The sequence below is a fragment of the Ischnura elegans genome, chromosome 1 (assembly GCF_921293095.1).
Source record: "Ischnura elegans chromosome 1, ioIscEleg1.1, whole genome shotgun sequence".
Lineage (NCBI taxonomy): Eukaryota > Metazoa > Arthropoda > Insecta > Odonata > Coenagrionidae > Ischnura > Ischnura elegans.
The window spans coordinates 123,792,145-123,812,573 of record NC_060246.1 but is presented as its reverse complement, the minus strand read 5'-3'; the positions used below and the strand labels follow the sequence as shown (position 1 = coordinate 123,812,573).

The 20,429-nt window shown below is 41.2% G+C and overlaps 1 protein-coding gene across 4 annotated transcripts in view; it reads left to right on the top strand.

The window, feature by feature from the left end:
- The window catches only part of LOC124169252, a 512,664-nt gene extending 503,160 nt beyond the window's left edge, over positions 1-9,504 (top strand). For all 4 annotated transcript variants that reach the window (XM_046547818.1, XM_046547832.1, XM_046547827.1 and 1 more), the window contains exons 2-3: positions 1,502-1,602; positions 6,083-9,504. In XM_046547818.1, the coding sequence (XP_046403774.1) occupies positions 1,502-1,602; positions 6,083-6,730 (749 nt within the window). In that variant the 3' untranslated portion in view covers positions 6,731-9,504. The remainder of the gene's footprint in view (positions 1-1,501; positions 1,603-6,082) is intronic.
- Positions 9,505-20,429: the final 10,925 nt, after the last annotated feature.

Sequence of the window (20,429 nt, the reverse complement as noted above, 5' to 3'; positions counted from 1 at the left end):
TGGTCACCTCTTGGTTACGCTGGAAGAGAATGGGATGGTTAAAATGGTGTAAGACCGAAATTGTACGTACATATATAAGATTATATGATATTGCGTATTATTTTTCTGCCCTTTTTCCAAGAGGCATACTTTAGGAGGCAGCGGAAGAGGCAGGCGCGTAGCCAGAATATTTGAATATATGTGAACGGCTATTCCCAATCCCGAAAAGCGACCATGAAACACATAATAACTAAATTCAGCTGGTCATACGTCAAGTATTTCATAGGAACAGCTTCAGGAACTCTCTAAAATGAAGTGGATTTGCTTACCAAAATATGTTTTCGCTGCATAAAATTCTGGAACTACAAATGACGGGACTTGATGGCATGGTGACAAGACTTCATATGATTTCCGTGAAACCAATTAATTTTATCCAAATTTCACGCATATAAAAAGTTAAAATAGTTATAAAGTAATTTAATTATTAATTAACTATGCCTAGCTAATTTTATTTTTTTTTTTTTTCATTTTTTTATCTCATTGTCGGCCATAATCTTAGAAAGCTTCATTCTTTTTTTCATTGAGGCTGCGAAGCTATACTGCGTAATTATGATTATTTGCGTGTTTTACTTTATTAAATGTATATGATTTTTATAAATATTAATTATGTTATTGAATTTCATAGTGCTTTTTCCAAGCTTAAATATATTTCATCGAAAAGTTGCCTTACTTTTCAAATTCACTTTTTCAATTTTTTGTCACAAATTTTATGCATTTAACTAAACTCTATACGGAAAGTCGTTCTCAATTTCAGAGAGCTGATGTCTTGATGCAAGCAATATAACATCAAAGCAACCGTTTCACTAAAAGCCTCATGAAAAAGAGATTGTTTAGGATATATGTAATGTGTTATGACTCGTCTGAAACCACAGTCAGCATGAGATTTATATTGACTTTTAAGCAAATATTTCAGTGTGTGATAAACTAAAAATCGGAATTTAAATGCATAGTAATCTGTTAGGGTAATAATATCCCATTTTTCATTTTTAACGGTTTTTTAGGGCATAAGTACCATTTTGGGGCTTTAGCTAGGATTTCGGTCAAATTCGTCACAAAACGAGAAAATTGGTGGACGAAGCGATTTAAATGCCTTGCGTCTAAAAAAAGGGGCTTCAACTAGGATTAGCTTAAAACTGTACGCGGTACACAGGTCATTGCAATGCCTCATTTTCTGACTCTCAACTCCCCCTGTATTTCATTATTGTCAGCGTCGTCTCGGGAAATTCATTGCCACGATTTTTTAATTGAAATATCGCAATCAAGATTTCAAATAGAACTTTTGTAAATGTATGTAGGAGTAATAACATAATGAAAATTTCTGTTCCGTAGGCCTAAAAAGTTTTACTTATCACTACACAGTTATTTATCACTATTCGTCATCTATAGTTATAATTTTTATGTACATGTAATACACTCATGAAATCTAAACTTAGTGAGTACTAATTATACATTTTTATTTCAGCTCCGATTGCCACTCTGGACCCAATCTCCAACAATGGCCTCCGAAACATCCCAAAGAATTCTTGCCACGTAAATGGAGAAGTATTTGAAGATGGGGACCAGGTAATATATATTTTAAACTAGCTTAAATTATACCTCTGGTAAATAACTTGCATTAGGGAGAGTTGCCTAGATCCCGCCACTTCTCAAATCGCACCACCTTCCTAGAAACTAATGCATAAGACTTGTATGAAATCTAATGGCTGAATTTGATACTTCCTTCATCCCCTAGCACACTACGCTCCGGTTGTTGCCACCGGTGTAGTGGCAAGTATGGAGAGAGGTTATTAAGAAAAGATGTGTCTTTTCTACTATTTTTTCGTCTTTTCACAAGAGTATTGAAAACAGATTAGTTGTATTCACATAGCGTTAGTTACATACTATATATCTGATGCCTATTGTGTTTCATTTAGCGCCATTACCAGCGTGGTATGATCACGTGTTGAGGCAGTGGAAATGATATGATAAAAAATACCGGTCGCTCTCAAATCGCAACACGTCTCTCTGTACGCTTTGGTTTTTCGTTCTTTTATCGAGAGTCAAGAGAAACGGAGGAAAGGAAAATAGGAGAAAAGGTGAAAATTATTTATGGCAAATGGACCCCCTGAATTTGCCTTGAATAAATACAGGCCCTTTGAAGATATAATTTTTGAAGCCCTTGAAACAATTGTTAATGATAATATAAACTAAACTGTTTTCTTATTTAGTGTGGATGAAACAAGCTTTCAAATTGTTCAAAATAAACAGCCAAATGTTTTTGTAGAAAAGGGAAAACTACAGGTTGGTGCGATTTATTACAGATTTTTTTATCCAGCAGAAAAACTGCGTATTTAAATCTATTATTAATTTCAAATATATGCCATATTTTTACCTTTTTCATTACCTATGTTCCACATATTTTAATACACATGTTTGCACTGTGTAGAGATCTGAAAATAACCTTTAAAAACTTGCCTCTCTGTCTCTCATTGTCGCTGAAACGTCATGTCCTAATTTTGGCCCCCGGGGGTGCGATTTGGGAAACCTGTAGCCTATCAATCGCACCGTTTGCAAAGGTTTGAAATTCAATTTCTATACATGTGTTCAACTTTGAATTAACTGTCCCCAAATTTTTTTGATAGATAGTAGACATACCTCCCTATATGAATCAGCGTTAAAAACTTATGCGTCACTTATTTTTCAGTAAAGTCGTTTTTTTTCCAAAGTGGTGCGATTTAGACAACCTCCCCCATCAGTTCCGTTCGAGGCTTTTTAAAACTGCGTTTGGTTTCGTGTCATATATTTCGCGGTAAACTCTCTGGGCTTGTATGCAGGAAATTCATTGTCTTTAATTTTTGTCACTAATTTTTTTTATCTTTCTTCGTGTCAGTCAAGACAATATGTATAGGATACCTCGTTTATTACATAAATAGATATGAGATGAGAATATGTATGCAAGGGGATACAGGTTCGACTCAAGTTATTTTTTGCAGCGATTTTTCTCCTTTGATGTTTATACTTACAAGTATTTTTCCATCTTCTCAGTTATCGTTATTTCTACTTAAGTTCTCCAAAAATACGTAAACTAACTTTAACTGATTCAAAGTCAGAGGGAATTTTGCTGTTTTCATCATATCTCTTTTTTACGTCAATCTCTTAGGCTCCAAATTATAAATACGTCATGGCTCATTGTCAGTTCTGATATAAAGTTTATTTTTTACAGCTTTGCGGCAATGATGAGTGCATGATTATACAATATGGAACTTGCATATATTTCAAATATAATCAATAGCCCAAAAATTATATAAAAATATATGTTTGCATACCTCGGTGAAAGTTTTTTTTTATTTTATGACGTGGTTTGCGATATTTAATGCATCAAAGTTCACGAGAATTTTCAAATGCAAGTGAGAATCGAAAACACCCGATGATTGGCTGGTAGAAAAGTGACGTCATAGTTCAGTACGAGGAGGCACGGCGGCACGGCCATAGTAGAGGTTGCATACGTGAATACAAGCGACGGCGCGGCGTGGTTATGATTCATTTATTGAAGTGCAGACGTATCGGAGTTGTTCATTGTGACTTCAGGGCTATTATTTGATCTATTTCTCCTCCATTGAAAGCGATAGATTGCGTAAAGATGAAGGAATATGGTTATTCCTAGGCTGATCCTAGCAAGCTTCCTGTTACTGATTCCATCATGATGACAGGGTATTTTAGTGAAACTGTAGACTTCGTCGGCGCCGAAAGTCGATGCCGAGAAATGGAAAGGTAGCTGATGTGCATCTGAAATGTTTTATAGTTCATAACAAAGTGAGACTTGCGTATAATATTGGCGAAAGCGTATACTCATGTGAAATGTGTATTCTTTTGGCAGTCCGGTAGAGAGTCTTATGGTGAACTTATTTCCACCTCGAAGCTGTCGATGATACTTTCAACTTAAAAATACCTTGCCTGGAGGGCGACAGGAAGCTCTGAGGAAGCCAGACTATCATTGTTTCAATTTAGTAGCGATAATACAGACGAACTTCCAACACAATCTACCATCTTGTGACTCAAAAACCCTGAAGCCACTTCCTATTCTGCAGAAAGAATCGGTCAATCGCACTTCGATCATTATAATAAACACAACGTCTTCAGGTTTTAAGAAGTTACTTTTGTAATGAAAGCCTTCCTAAAGTAGCATTAAAATGTGAATATTTTCCAAACAGAGTCTTTAATACATTTTGGGAGCTTTTCTCACGATATATGTATCTGAAACCTACTCTAAAGGCGAGCTCATCGTCATTGCGATCGGTTGTCACTTAAAAATTCCGTATCGGAAATCCTAGAGGGATGACCTTCGACGATGACCGTGATCACCTGCACTTTCACTATCACTGGAACCCGTGGTGAAAATATCATCCCAATCCAATTTCTATTTGGTTTTAACTGGGGAAAGAACAACATAGAACTGCACATTCTTTGGGCACCTTTGAGTTTAACTTTCCCTCAAACACCCCATTTCCCCTGTGGTGCACATCAGTCCTATTTTTATATGATGGCCTGACAACCTTTAAATGGATCCTTGGTTCATCCTGACAACCAACTAAATGGAAATTGCTGATCCACACGTCTTCCTCTATCTCCACAGTTTCCAAATCATGGGCCGCGGAAAATTCCTCTTGTGACTCAACTTTTTCTGAAAAGCAAACAACGGCGTAGAATAAAATCAAAGAATGCTGCGATTCATTTTTTGTGACCACCTCTGGATTCCATTCTTTTTCCATCTACAACTTCCTTTATCTTTCGGGGTAAACTATTGGGACAAGATAATGTTTAAATATTTTCATTAATTTATGACAAAATATAAGTTCTAAAAATACCCAAAAGCCATTTTATTAATCCGCACTGATGAGTGTAAATTAATGTGGAAGATGAATGCTGTAGACGTAGTAGTTTTCCCTAGGTTGAGTTGCAAAGTTCATGAAGTTGACAAAACGGCTAATTTTTCGGTGCGCGGAGTCATTCAAATAATTAATAGTCAATAATTATTGCACTGGCCGTGTCTACATTTTTCAATTTTTTGTAATAAAATAAATCAGAATTTAAGATAAAATTTCCTTTAAAATGACGTATAGTTCATTATTGTAGTATGCAGTTAAGCCAGGATATAACTCCATCGTAACCATCGAGAAACACCTATCTCGATTTTTGTTGAGAAGTTGAGTTTTTATTCTACGGCGGCCGAATTATCGAAAAATCTCAGTTTCAAGTTATTCAGTCGATGAAATATGGAAATATTATTTATATTAAAGTTATCTTCGCTCACATAGCACACGGGTTTATCATTCCGCTTATTATACTCTTATTTTTCCGTAACGCTCATCCCGACAGACGGCATGCATCGAGGCTTTTCTTCTTATTTCCTCCGTGGGAATGCAGACGAATTTTTTTCTGGGGTGTTATTGCACAGAGGAACAATGCACCACTTGTAATATTTCCTCATTTCAGCCATGTTCTCCTTTAAACGCAACGTGGCTTTTCCAAACCTGCAGTTACTGGGCTTGGATCTTGGACTCCTACTGAACTATGACGTCACGGCCTAAGATTAGTGGGGGCGGTATTTTTTAGCCCGCGAAACTCGGGAGACTTTTGGGAGTCATTTTCTAGTGTATAACTGAATTTTAAGCGGAAAAAAGTATATTTCGGTACTAAGTGTTTACTGTAGTATATCAGCATACTGTATATAAAAAGTATGCAATTTCCCTATTTCCTATTTTAATATCCCTACTTTCAGTCTCCAAGAGAGAATTTTTCTTCATTTTCGCCCATTTCATTTTGCAATGCACCTTCTACCAGTAGCATATTCCTGTTACCTAGGTACTTTGTTTGCCTAACAAACGTTTGTCATAAGTATAATTTATTTGGTATGATTAATCAGATCGTTCAGACCGTTATTGAAATCTTTCTTATACACATTTACCCTAATATGAACTCCGTTATAATTAAATGTGAAATGGCGATTAGTATGATTTTCTGATTGCTAATGTCTGGTTATTTTCATTTCTGCGCACACTCCCAGGTGATAATGACGAGAGCGGACCTGAATGGCGAAATGGACCCTTGCGAGTCGTGTCTGTGCGTCCGGGGTGAGGTCTTCTGCTGGTGGGGCGGTTGTCCTCCGCGGCACTCCTACCCACCCCCGACTCCCAGACCCCTCTCCGGACACCCGAGCTCCATCTCGCCGCCTTCATCCACCAGCTCCCCGTCCGGCGCTGGGGCCAGCGCGTTCGGGGAGCGGCCCACGCTCTCTCCACCACTTCCGCCGGCCGACGAACCCTCCGCCAGAGCCCGGAGCGCCTCGTCGCAGGAGACTTCAACGCCCGAGTACCCGGAGGACGAGGAGGAGGAAGAGAGGGGCGAGTCGGCCCCCCTTGGTTTGGGTCGTCGCCACGAGGGGACCAAGTCGGAGGGGTTAGGGGAGAAGGGGGAGTCGTTCCTGGGGTCCCTCACCGCCAAGCCAAACTCCGGAGGGGGGTCAAAGGAGGGCGCCAAACGGGCCGACGACGACTTTGAGGGAGACATGGGTGTTGGGGGACTAGAGAAGAGCCCTCCGGCGGAAGGAGCGAGTGAGTTGGTGGACACCGTTTCTGAGACTGGTGATCTCGAGAAGCAGTCGAGGCAACAGCAGTCTCCTAGCCTGGACATGTTCGACGTGGATGCATTCTAAGTCGGATCTTGCGTGGAAAGGAAGAAGAGTGCGGAAGCGGAAGGGAAGTTGAGATGGGAGGGGCCAAAGTGCTGCTGACTTTTCAAAGAGTTTTCCAATCGTGCAGTTTGGAGATCATCTCAAACTGCCTGCAACTAAAAGTTCATATCGTAATATGTGAGAACGTGGGATACCTTGATGCCAATGTGGTACCAAATTTTATTCCCCCTTCATGCCCATTGCCATTTTATCAAGATAATAAAGTATCGGATGAGGTTGGGAAATTTTTCTCACCTGCTTCATTCCTCCACTTTGTTCAACATTCAAGACAATATGTTTAATGCAAAGGCATGAAAAAAAACAAGCCTAGCAATTTCCAAGAGTGCAACTGCTTACCAATATTCAGGACTGTAATACTCCAGGTTAGGGGAAGTTGGGTGTTTGTCATTATCCTTTCTCTCCAGGAAAATGAAAAATGATTTTCTGGCTAGGTTCCCAAGTTCACTTTCTCATATCAATTTTTGTGCATACAATGTGCGGACAAATAACTTCTAATTTGTTACAAAATCCAGTGTAGAAAAGTAGGATTGAAGTAATATTGCAAGGTTATCAGGTGCCACAATTGACTTCATTAGTAAAATTTCAATTCAAGAGAATCAGTTAGGTTTTTTATATTTTACCAGAAATTAGAGTCTCTCGATGAAAACATATTCAGACGTATGTATCTATGAATAACCTGGTGACCTATTTTTTTTACCAAATACGTTTGTGATACTTCTCCAATGCCAGTGTAGATTCAGTCAGTATAGATATAATGGTGTAACAACTCCATGTAGAATCCTTATTACTCTAATTTACAACAACCAAAAATTTAGCTATATCCTATGTGGATTCTGCATTTTAACTAATGCATTATCACAAAAAAATGTTGAGTATGCTAATTATAAATATAAAAAAGTAATTTGGCAGTTTAATTAAAAGTGAATATATTCTTAATTCAATGGTTGTCATTTCAACACTTCTCTGTGAAATTAAAAATTAACTGTTGTAATCATGTAGTCACTTATTTTTTATGGATTTCTTTGTTCATGTTTAAGTTTAAATTATTGCTTTATTATTTTGACTTATTGCACTTTATTTCTATTTATTCTATTTTTATTTTCCCCAATCTTTGAATGAATAATCATTAGTTTTCAATATAAAAGTGATATATTACAGAGTGTGATAATTATTTTTATCCTAGTTTATAGAAATTGGTGTTAAAATGCCATGCTTAGAAGTTACTCCCTAATTTTCATTTGTCACCATCAAGGAGGTGGATAGCATAATTATTGGTTTCAACATATTTTCAATTTGTGGTCAGCAAATAGCCTAGGTACCACAGCTGTAAAATATTTTCGAAATGTGCTTTTATTCTTGTCTTGAATTTTTTAGGTGCATACATTAAAATAATTGATGTGATCATGGAAACGGACCTAAGAACTTTGCTGCTTTAAATTTTACAAAGTTATAGTAATAGTTACCCTAGGCTGATTGATGATTTAATTTCTTTTTATGGACCACCCTGTGATATGTGAATGATATTACTTTTGTAATGTTTTAAAATTTGCATTAATTTTTGGCTAAATTTTTTTTAATGGATTACCATTACAAGTAGGTATATCAGAACTTGCTTCATTTTGAGGAACTTTACTTTTGAAAGAAGTATTTTCTTTAATCAATGCTTTGTTATGGATCCAAGACAAGGACAGTGTTAATGTATAAAAGGACAGCATGTATTAATGTCTTAAAGAAGTCTCAATCTGAAAATCTTTTTGAAAGCATCTCAAATTGAAGTTCTGTGCAACTTAAGATTGATCAAGTAAATTCTTCCCGTGGATTCTATCAGAGGGCAAATTATTTACGAATATGAATTGCAAAATTGTGAATATCTATGTTGCATGTCATTTTTTTAATGGATTATAAACTAAAAATGTGTCTAGTATCTTAGTTATGAGGATATTAAGACAGTGTAAAATGTAGCAAAATATATTTTTTTGGCATTTCATTTGTGACAAAAAGTAATGGACCTAAAAAAAGGTATTTATGCATGCTCCTTCTGTTTAATCTCCTTTGCTTTTTATATTGACATATTTCTCATATGGCAGGAATTGCATAAAATTTGTGTAAAATATGTATAATTTGAAGGTATTATCTGATTTAGTGCTCTATTTTCTCTCTGAATGCTTTGTTTAGACATTGTCATGTTAATACTGCTTTTGGGCAATCATTGCCTAAAATAGATGGAATGAAGAAAGGTTTTGTTAAATTGTTCTTTGGATGATTTTTTTAAAACGTTGCATTAATTTTTAGTCACTTATTAATAAAAAAAACTTGATGTCCCGAAGAATTCCAAATGAGCCATTAAATTCATTTTTATTAATGGTTAAGTCTACCCTAAAAATATGAGGTATGAGTGGTAGTTATGTAACCAAGTATATTAGTTGATTCCACTGTACACAGTTTTACATGTAAAACCTTGTTGCATATACATATAAATATGTCCATGAGATGTATAACTTTGGCGAATGTGGGTGATTTTAAGTGTAAACCAACCTAGAATACATCTTTAAGAATGCATTGTCAAGTGGTGTATTTGTAGTCTACTTTGTATGCTGTAGATAAAGAAAGGTTTGATTCTGGTATGTTGTCTTCCAGATAACTGTTATTTTTTGTCTACTTTATCAATTGTAATTCACCCTGTGTGAAAATAGATGGAAGAAAATTTACTGGTAATAAATATATTTAAATGTCAATGACTGAATTCATTGACTAATCTAAAATAATTTTCTTGCAAAAATAATTATACATAATTTATTTTACTTAGAAAATTTGATACATACATATAATTTCACCATTTTTTTGTTGTTTTTGCTTTTGTCCAAAGCTGGTATTTTTGTGTTGCCTTCGTACTTAGACATATAATTTATAGAGGCCACCACTTATCATTACTGGTAATTAGGTATGTTAGTGGTATATTAGAACTGTATGTCTACAAAGCAGGGATAATTTACATATGTAGTGCCAAGGTAGTCCAAATAGGGATCACAGTACACATGGCCATGATCCTACGAAATCACTTATCATTTTTTCTTGGAAAGTTCTATAGTCGCCAGGGGATTGCTACCTAGGCTTATAATGATATTAAAATGGACTTTTGTGGAGCCAAGGAGTTCATAGAGCAGTTGATGTTTTGAAATTGTAGCTTAGGTCATCATTATTGGTCAAATTTGCAGGGAGGAAGTCAGTGGATCCCACCTGACTTCCTCCCTGCGGATTGGCAAATTTACTATTTTCTTTCATTTTGCTGCTGTCGCCATGTAGCAAAATGAGGAGTTAGAGACATAAAACCTGGGAAGCAAGACCCACCCACCAGTGCGTCACTACATCAGGACGAAACTCTTTCCACACAGGGGTAATCCAGCCGCAAAGGTAATCCAGCGTTGGGTCACACACTCACCAAGCTATGTAGTTGGCACCATGCAAAATGGCTGACCAACCACAACCTAACCCACCCCTTATGATCAGAAACAACCCATCAGCATACAATTTTGTGTGACACACAGACATTCCATGAGTTTTAGGACCCCACACCCTGTTGTCTCATCAGAATGAAGTTTTACAATTAAAGCTGAAAGAATGGGATTTATGCCACCTGGGTGGTTCTGCTCCAAGTCAGTTCTGGCTGACACTAACCTCAGGTTGTGAAAGACAAGAAATGAGTGCTGGCAGGGAGTCTGTGCCACATCCGTCTTCCAGTTTCCAATGCCAAAAGAAAACAATAGGTTGCAAGGAAAGAGGAAAAATGCTCTAAATACCAAAATAAAGCTTTCCAAACTTCCTGACACATAAGTTGAACTCTCAATTGATCTACAAATTCATAGTTTTTAGGTATGCCAGATGGAATTTGAGACTTATTTGACTATTTACTCACTTTTCAGTACATCCAATGCAGTTGTTAATTCAGATACCTTTTCTGATCATTGGTTATTTTCACTATTAACAGTATTATCTGGAAACTTTGATGGAAGCACTTCAAAAGGAATTTTCTTTTATTATTGAGTTTGTTTAGTTCATTTTTGGTCAGGGGAAATAATTTTTTTCCCCTGACCTTTTGTTACTATGGTATTTAACCCTTTTGCCCTGACCCCTGAAGTAACCCTTACATTTCGATGAAGAACCAATGAGGGAACTTATAGTTCTACACTTGCCAAGGAGTACTTTCCAACACCTAACTCTCTCAGTGTCAAAAAATTGGAAAATAAGCGATGGTCTTCCAGAACCACATGAGGAATTTATCATTCAGGGATGTCTGTGGGAGTACTAAATAGTAGTAAATAGCATGGGCCCTGCATCCACACAATGACCTTAAGGAGTGAATACTGTTTAGAGGACACATGTCTCTCACTTGACACATCTGTTTACTTAACGTTTTATTTGTTTTCATCCTCCACTGTCATTGTGTGAAATATCCACAGAGAAAAAAAATAATTCGTCTTGACCAGGATTCTGGCTGTCCAGTCAAGTCCACAATTATCCACAGGGAAGAATGATGCCATGGTAGCTTAACTGGTTAAAGCATTTGACCGGAAATCGGGGGATTTGGGTTCGAACCCTGGTCAAGGCAAATCATTTTTTCTCTGTGGATATTTCGCACAATTTGTGCATTGCAAGTGACTCCAGTAAAAGTTATCACTGCGGCTAGTTGCAGTTAACTTAAAACTTCGACTGTCATCCTGAAATTTTTATGATGCAGAAAGTGGATACCTAAGTCATCATTTGCCTGTATCTTAAATATGAAAATTTTAACCCAGTATTACCACAGAGGTGAGCAAAAATTTCAAAATGCCAGCATTAAAAGTAATAATCCATGGAATAGACATCCCATTGAGGGGGAGTGATGTCCTCTGAACACTGATGTTCGCAGCATATCAGGGTATGGAGAAGGAAGAAGACTGCAGAATGTGCTGAGCACACCCTAAGGCATTTAAGAAACTCCTCTCGTTCTACCAGGACTGATTCAAGTAAGTATACTTAGCTTGATACTATGTTACAATGCAGTGCTCTGTTTCAATCTTCCTTTTCATGTCATCAAAGAAAATAATGAGTTACGTAGTAAAATGGATAGTTTGAGGATGATGTCACACAATGACGAAACTGGTCAATATTAGAATTATTGATGTGAAATGTACAAGGTTTTTTGATTCAACGTGTCACCTAGTGATGTTTTAATTTACTCAAAATGCAGCACATTCAGATGATGAGATCTTCTCTTGTGTAATATGCCTGTGCCAGTTGTCAAGTTCAGCTGAAATCAACACGTTGCGTGGGAAGTGGAAAAATGGTCTAATTACCAAAAATTAGGTCTCCCAACTTCCTGAAACATAAGTTGAGCTCTCTAATGATCTACAGGTTTCAAGTTTATTGGTGTGCTGAATGGAATTTAAGAGTTATTTGGCTGTATTCAAACTTTTCAGTGTAGCCACTGCAGTTGTCAGTCCTGATATCTTCTCTGAGCATTGATTATTAACATTTGTCTCAGTATTACCCGCAGCAGTAATCTGTTTTTCCCAAGGTAATTTAAGAGTGATCTTTGTTGAGAATGAAGTCTGTGATCATTTTTTACAATTACTACACAGACATAAAAGCTAAATTTGACAAGTAGCAGCATACCTTTTAGTCATTCACATGAATAAAGTATGCTGTACTTCTGAATCCATCAGCGTAACCTGAGGTAATAGTCCACCCTAATTTTCTCGTGATTTGGAAGAAAAGAGACCATTGAGTCTCTCATCTGAGCATGAATCTCTTGTCTCAGAGTGACCCTCCCAACCCAAGTCTGAAACCCATTTCTTCACGTAACAGATAAGCATTCTCCCAGTAATGGAGGAAATAGCTCTAATTACACCCATGTCTCGTATAGCACAAGGGATGCGTTCCTTGGTGTCTTTGCGCTATACGAATTTGCGTTATACGAGAGCGTTTTAACATTGGGAAGATAGGGATGCGTTCCTGGTAGCATAGGTCTTGGGTATTGAATTTCCTCTAAAACATATATATTCCCATAAATAGCCTTAGAAAACATTATTTATATAATTTTTTATAGTTTAAAACATCTCTAAAGATAGTATGCACGCATTTGAAGACTTTTATTCACGTTAAAAAAAATTCTTACGGGCTTTTGAAATTCCCTCTTGTCGTGCGGGTGGGCTAACATCTGCTATCTCAGGGGTTCGTAATGCATTGCCGGCAGTGGACGATTTTTCAAACCAGTCTAAAAACAACTATTGTGTCACCCAGGCCCTTTTGTCGCTCATCGAAGTGACAGGCAAACGCTACTTTGAATGCCATTTCATATCTAGCGAAGTTTATGAATGATAAATCATTTTAATTTGAAGTCCTCCGAGTCATTAGCGGCTACGTGAAACAGTCTTTAAATGTCTTGAAGCCTTCTCAGGTTTTCCTTCCCTGAAAATGAATGAACGAGAATGCATTCTTTTCCAGAATATCGTCTCGTCAACACTAACAACTAGTTGAGGGGGAAAGGAGCCACTTTCAATCACAGCTTGGAGTTCATCAGAAAATGTTGTGGTGACTGCGCTATCAACACTTGCAGACATAGGCGGATCCAGGGGGGGGGCACGGGGGCACGTGCCCCCCCCCCCCCCCCCCCCAGACTCTTAAAAATATGCTAGATTTTTAATACGGTCCCATTATCATTTCGTTCGTTTTGTATGACGAAGTATCCTTGTGCCCCCCCCTGAACAAAATCCTGGATACGGCCTTGCTTGTGCCCCTCCCAGAAAGAAATCCTGGATCCGCCCCTGCTTGCAGATTCACCTGATATCGCCGCACTGAAAATACCTGCTTGCCGTTTAAATTCTGGAACCAACCGGAGCTTTCACTAAATGTCTCGGAGCGATTACCACTCTCGTCTTTTTGTACTGATTCACTATGAACTTTCCGTATGTGTAGACAGCTTGGTTGAAGTTGGTGCGGCTGAGGTCACTGATGTTTTAACTTCGTCTTTATTCAGAATGAGGCATCGTGCGTTTAAACTTCCGCGCCATATCGCTTTGACGTTCTCCATTTTCAAAGCAATTGACCTCTTTCAATTTCTCTTTTAGGTTTATGGTTTTTCTTGATAAATTCTTGATTTTTTTACCCGCATTCCTATTTTTTGCCATTTTCTCTTGGTTTTTACTCTGCATGGCTCTATCGATATCACCTTCTACTGCTGAACTGTGTTCTTGAGACGCAGAGGGCCTACGACTTCGGGGAGGGAACGAACTATTGTGTTTGAGACTCTATAGGGGACCCTCTTATATGTTGGTGCTCTTCATGCGCAAATCGGCCACCGCTCCATTTCTCCCCCGTGAATACCGATGACCTTGAAGGCTTTAGCGTAGACCCTCTACCTGGAAGTCAAGCGCCCGATAACCTATGACGGCAAAAATTACGTCTCAACCAGTATTGCTTAAAAAACACTCATTTCCACTAGCCCCACGCTTAATTAATGATCTTAATTAACTCATTCTGTTAAGGAGACGAGATAAATTACTTCGGTAGGCCGGCTATCTGGACCCAATGACGAGTAATCCTTTTGGCCATGGCACAGCAATGGATTTCGATTAATATATAAACAAAAAAGAAGATTTGAGGCAAGCAATAATATTTGTATGCGTAAAATGATAGAAATTTCGTGTGTACTCATCGCAAGTTCACGTTTTATCACGAGAGCGTTTAAGATTTTTGATAAGGCTACAATGCGTTGCAATGTTTCCCCGAGGAACGAATTTGCGCTATATCGAAATTGCGCTAATCGAAATTGCTCTATACGAGACATGATTGTATTCAAGTCTGTAACTCGATAGAGAAACTAATAGCAACCCAAACTGACTTTCCAAGAGAAATTTACTCTTTTAGCATCCTGAAGCACATGGAACACTTGGATGCCCCTGTATTGATGCGACCCACAAATCACATCTGAAGGGAAGGTTAGGGTTGCGATATTAACCTCGCCTTTATTAACACACTTAAGTATTTTCGACCACGTTTATTGCGATGGTAAGCGATACACTTGGTCAATGTCTCTCACGCGAGATAGTCCTTCTCCATTCCCCTCTCGTCAGCGTCTCTCTCTCTCGCGGCGCCTTGCTGGCGCTATCTTCCGCGTACCCTGGCGGCAGCGGCAGGGACCTCAGGGTCCCAGGGTAATGACCTCAACCAGGTGCTGACCTTGGTGACGGCGCTCGTAATGAAGGGCTCCACCACATCACCCCCCTGGCAGTGAGTAACCCTAGCGTGGAGAAGAAAAAAAGGAAAAAGAAAGAGAAAGCAGAAAATTTGTAAATATGTGGAGGAGAAAAAAAATTGGAGAAGGTTAGAGTTGGTAGTCCAGCAGATGCTGCGGGAAACGCACACGCCTCTTAGGGCGGCCACTGGGCAGCGTATATTCTGCCCCTGGAGCTGCGGGTGCAGGAGTTGGCCCATCAGCTGGAGGGATGCTGGTAGATGGCAACACCTGGGTTGAAGGCTGCCTCCTGGTGGTCGGAATGAGGATTTCACTCCTCTCTTCAGGGATGATTGGCTCCTCGGAGGTGATGTAGGCAGGTTTCAAGCGGTCAATGGCAATGTTCGCATCACGGTTTGGCAAACGCACTTTGTATGTTTTACCATCCCGCTGTAGGACCTTGTATGGACCGTTGTAAGGGGCCTGAAGGGCACCGTGACTTGCGTCATGACGCACAAAAACATGAGATGTTGATGGCAGGTCCTTAAAGATGAAGGCATGCCGTGTGCCATGGCGTGCTGCTGGTCGAGGGCTTAGGCCTCGAAAGTGCTCCAGGAGCTGGGAGGTGAAATAGGTGGCGTTGGGGGTGGGGCCACTGGTTGGGGAGAGGAACTCGCCTGGAAGTCTTAGTGGTTCACCGTATACGAGCTCCGCTGGGGTGGCTTGAATATCCTCCTTCAGCGCAGATCGGAAACCCAAGAGGATTGCCGGCAGTACATCCACCCACTGCTGCGTTTGGTGGCAGCGGATGGCAGATTTCAATTGGCGGTGGAAGCGCTCCACCATACCGTTTGCTGCCGGATGGTATGCTGATGTCCTCAAGTGGACTGCACCGGCTATATTGGACAGCTGGCGGAAAAGGGCACTCTCAAATTGCCTGCCTTGGTCCGTGGTAATTCTCTGAGGCATGCCGAAGCGGGACAACCAATCCCGAAGGAAGGCACGTGCCACAGTTTCGGCGGAGATGTCCTCGACAGGAATGGCCTCAGGCCACCGTGTAAAACGGTCTACACAGGTGAGGCAGTAGCGGTAACCACGGCAGATGGGGAGGGGACCAACAAGATCTATGTGTATATGTTCAAATCTCCTTCCTGGCAGAGAGAAATTAGAAAGAGGTGAGGAGACATGCCGTGTGATTTTAGATCACTGGCAGGGGATGCAGGAACGAGCCCACTGGCGGCAATCTTTTTTGATTGATGGCCACACAAAACGAGTTGTCATTAATTTGGTGGTGGCTCTCACTCCAGGGTGTGAAAGGTTGTGTATCGAGTCGAATGCTTGGCGACGGAAAGCTGGTGTGACATATGGTCTAATGTTTGAGGTAGATGTATCACACATTAAATGTACACTGCACCCGGGGATTGGCACTTTCTTGAGAATTAAAGTTGTTTCAGATTTGATAAGGGAGGCCAGTTCCTCGTCAGTCTCCTGGGAACGGCCTAGTGCCTCAAAATCAATACCACGAGCCACTTCCTCAATTCGGGACAAGGCGTCCGCAACGATATTGTCGGCCCCCGCTACATGACGGATATCCGTTGAAAATTGGCCTATCAGGTCAAGGTAGCGGAATTGCCGGGGTGAGCACTTGTCGGACTTTTATTTAAATGCATATGTTAATGGTTTGTGGTCCGTGAAAATCGTGAAAGTTCGCCCTTCGAGCATATGTCGGAAGTAGCGAACTCCACGGTAAATGGCCAATAATTCCCTATCGTATGGGCTATACTTCTTTTCTGCAGCATTGAGTTTTTTAGAGAAGAAACCCAAGGGTTTCCAACCGGTGTCTGTTTGTTGTTGCAGAACTGCCCCCAGGGTAAAATCCGAGGCGTCGGTGAAAAGGCCTAGGGGGAGGGAGGGAACTGGGTGGGCGAGGAGGGCAAAGTTGGAGAGGGCGTCCATGCACTTTTGAAATGAGAGGCGCAATTCGGGCGTCCATGTGATCTCGTCATTTCCTCGCACTCCACCACGTAATAAATCATTGAGTGGCGCCTGTAATGACGCCGCGTTGGGTAGGAAACGTCTATAAAAGTTGACCATACCCAAAAACTGACGTAACTGTTTGATAGTCACCGGCTCAGGAAATTCTTGAATGGCACTAACCTTGTCTTTTAATGGCTTTGTACCGTCAACACTTACGCTATAACCTAAAAATGTCACTTGTGACACACCAAAAACACACTTGGAGGGATTGATAACGACACCGTAATCACTAAGCCTAAGGAAAAGTTCGCTTAGGTGGCGCTCGTGCTCGTCCTCGTCTTTAGAGGCGATCAAAATGTCGTCCAGATAGGCGTAAGTGAAATCTAGGCCTCTGAGCACCTCGTCAATAAACCTTTGGAATGTTTGCGCCGCATTGCGGAGTCCATATGACATAAAAGGAAATTCAAAAAGTCCAAAGGGTGTGGTGATGGCGGTTTTGGGAATATCTTCCTTGTGCACAGGAATCTGGTTATATGCCCTTACTAAATCTATAGTTGAAAAAATTCGGGCTCCACTAAGGGAAGAGGAAAAGTCTTCTATGTGAGGGACGGGGTAACAATCGGGTATAGTGCGGGCGTTCAAAGCGCGGTAGTCACCGCAGGGGCGCCACTCGTTACCTTTTTTCGGGACGAGGTGGAGGGCTGACGACCAGCTGCTGTCTGAACGGCGAGCGGTACCCATCCGCACCATCAACTCGAATTCCCTCTTGGCTGCTTCGAGCTTATCCGAGGCCAGGCGTCGGGGTTTACAGCATACGGGCTGGCCGGGAGTGGTGCGTATGAAGTGCACGGTTGAATGTTTTGTCTTTCCGGGGGTTCCTGCCGGGCGAGTAATCTCCGGGAAACGGGACAAAAGGGTATGGAAACGGGACTCACCAACAACCGCTTTTATTTGGTCCCCGGAGTAGACGCCGATGCTACCGATGGCATGCAGTGAGGTGGTGCCATCGATAAGTTTGGCGTTTCTCACGTCCACCAAAAGTCCAAAATGGGTTAAAAAGTCGACGCCAATGATTGGCTTCGATACGTCGGCAACCACAAAACGCCAAGTGAAGTCACGACGAAGGTTAAAATTCAAATTTAAAGTTTCCCAGCCGTAAGTGTGAATAATTGAGTCGTTCGCGGCGAACAATTGATAATCTGTCCGCGTCCGTGGTCCTTTTACATATGAGCGCGGATACACTGATAGGTCCGCTCCGGTGTCCACCAGGAATTGCACCTTAGTGCACACGTCGGTCATGAAAAGGCGGCTGGAAGTAGGGCAAGGGTCGGCAGCCGCATTTACAACCTGCCCGGGATGTTTTCCGGAATGTAGGAGCAGGGGGGAATGCACTTGTCAGCGTCCTTGCCGAAGCGCCAGTGATACCAGCAGACATTCGGGTCGCGAGGGCCTGGTGACGTAGGGCGTGAGGCACTTTTTCGGGAGCGGGAACGGGATCTGTGACGGCGATAATGAGGGTGCCCCGAGACGGAGAGTGCGCCTACCTGCCGGGTGAGCTCGTCCATTCTGGCGATGAGGGAGGCCATTATCTGCGAACAGCCTGCGGCACAGGTTTGAGAGGTGGGGGCAACTTCACTTACACTGAGGGAAGGGGGAGCCGTTGCACGGGGGACCACTTCGTTTATGCGGTCCGCTAAGGACCCAAGGGCGTTGAGGTCTGGGGCATCGTGAGCCGCTAAAATAGCGTGCAAATGGCTCGGTAGACGTGAAAGCCACAGCGATCTTAGGAAATCGTCCGTGACGGAGTTACCCGCTAAATCCCGCAAATGTCTCAAAAACTGGGATGGTTTCCTATCCCCCATCTCCTCATGCTCCAAGAGGAGTTTTAATTTATGCTCCTGCGATGCGGAGAGTCTTTTAATTAATTCACTTTTTAAAGTATTGTACTTATCAGAGGTCGGAGGGCACGATATAATGTCTTTTACCTCCTGCGCGTAGCGGTGATCTAGCTGCGAAACCACGAACCAAAATTTGGTTTCGTCCTCCTTGACGCCAGCAAGATAAAATTGTCCTTCTAGCTGGGAAAACCATAGAGAAGGCTCCTCCGGCCAAAATGGTGGTGCTCGAACGGCGATGCGGTCCGCGCCGGGTTGCGATGCTGGTGGATCGGGCATCTTCACAAACACAGTATAATAAACACAAAATAAGGAAAACTATTTACACACGCACATAGCACAGGATCACAATAAAAATATTAACTTAGAGACTTGATGGCCAAAGATTCGCGCGATGTCGGCGGCATGGCTAACGGAACTCGGCGTGGTCGCGCACGTGGTTCGAAAAAAGTTTTTTTTTCGAGAAAATAATTCGCGCCGGGGGTCACCACTAAAGGGAAAGGTTAGGGTTGCGATATTAACCTCGCCTGGATTAACACACTAAAGTATTTTCGACCACGTTTATTGCGATGGTAAGCGATACACTTTTTCAATGTCTCTCACGCGAGATAGTCCAACTTCATTGCCCTCTCGTCAGCGTCTCTCTCTCGCGGCGCCTTGCTGGCGCTATCTTCCGCGTACCCTGGCGGCAGCGGCAGGGACCTCAGGGTCCCAGGGCAATGACCTCAACCAGGTGCTGACCTTGGTGACGGCGCTCGTAATGAAGGGCTCCACCACACATCTATACGATGAAATTCCCTACAGCAAAGTCATGGTTTTTCGATCCAAATAAATTGTTGTAAAAATAAATAAGATCGAGGTTTTACTGTATTGGGAAATTCCATCATTGGCTAACATGTTCAGTCTCAACAAATTACCCTGTAATATACATATAATGTTATGCACCCACTTTGGTTCGTGGGGGCACTGAATACTGGGGCAGATTAAGGTTACTGCTTTTTTTGTGTGGGAGAGGCTTGCATGGCATTCGCCACTTCTTACCCAGTGAGAAATGGGTGGTGGAGTGCACGTGGAACCCACGTGGAATCCACGTTGAGTGGTGGATATTTGGTGGTGGTGGATATTGAGTGGTTGGACCCACGTGGAATCCACGTTGATTTCAAGTGGATTTGTGGTGATTAGCATAAAATGGTAAACAGAATTTCTAATTTGTGGAACTTAACTCTCTGGTGTGACATTGCGTCATTTATCATCCCGAAACCACGCTAGTTATGTGAAAATGTATCGCACATTCTATTTTTATATAATTCGTGGAAAGGCAGCCATGAGAGCACATGAAAAATCGTAGACACATATATAGAAGGTTTAGCTATAGAGTGGTTGAGGTTTTAATGGTTTTAGGACAGCACCTACTGCTGTTTTAATTTTTCCACCAAATTTCCACGTGGGTTCCACGTTGATTCCACGACCAAAAACACGTGGTATCCACGTTACATTTTCACGTGGATTCCACCAATCATTTCTCACTGGGTAGTCGCCTTGCAAATACTTCCTAAGGATAATTTGTTTGCTTAGA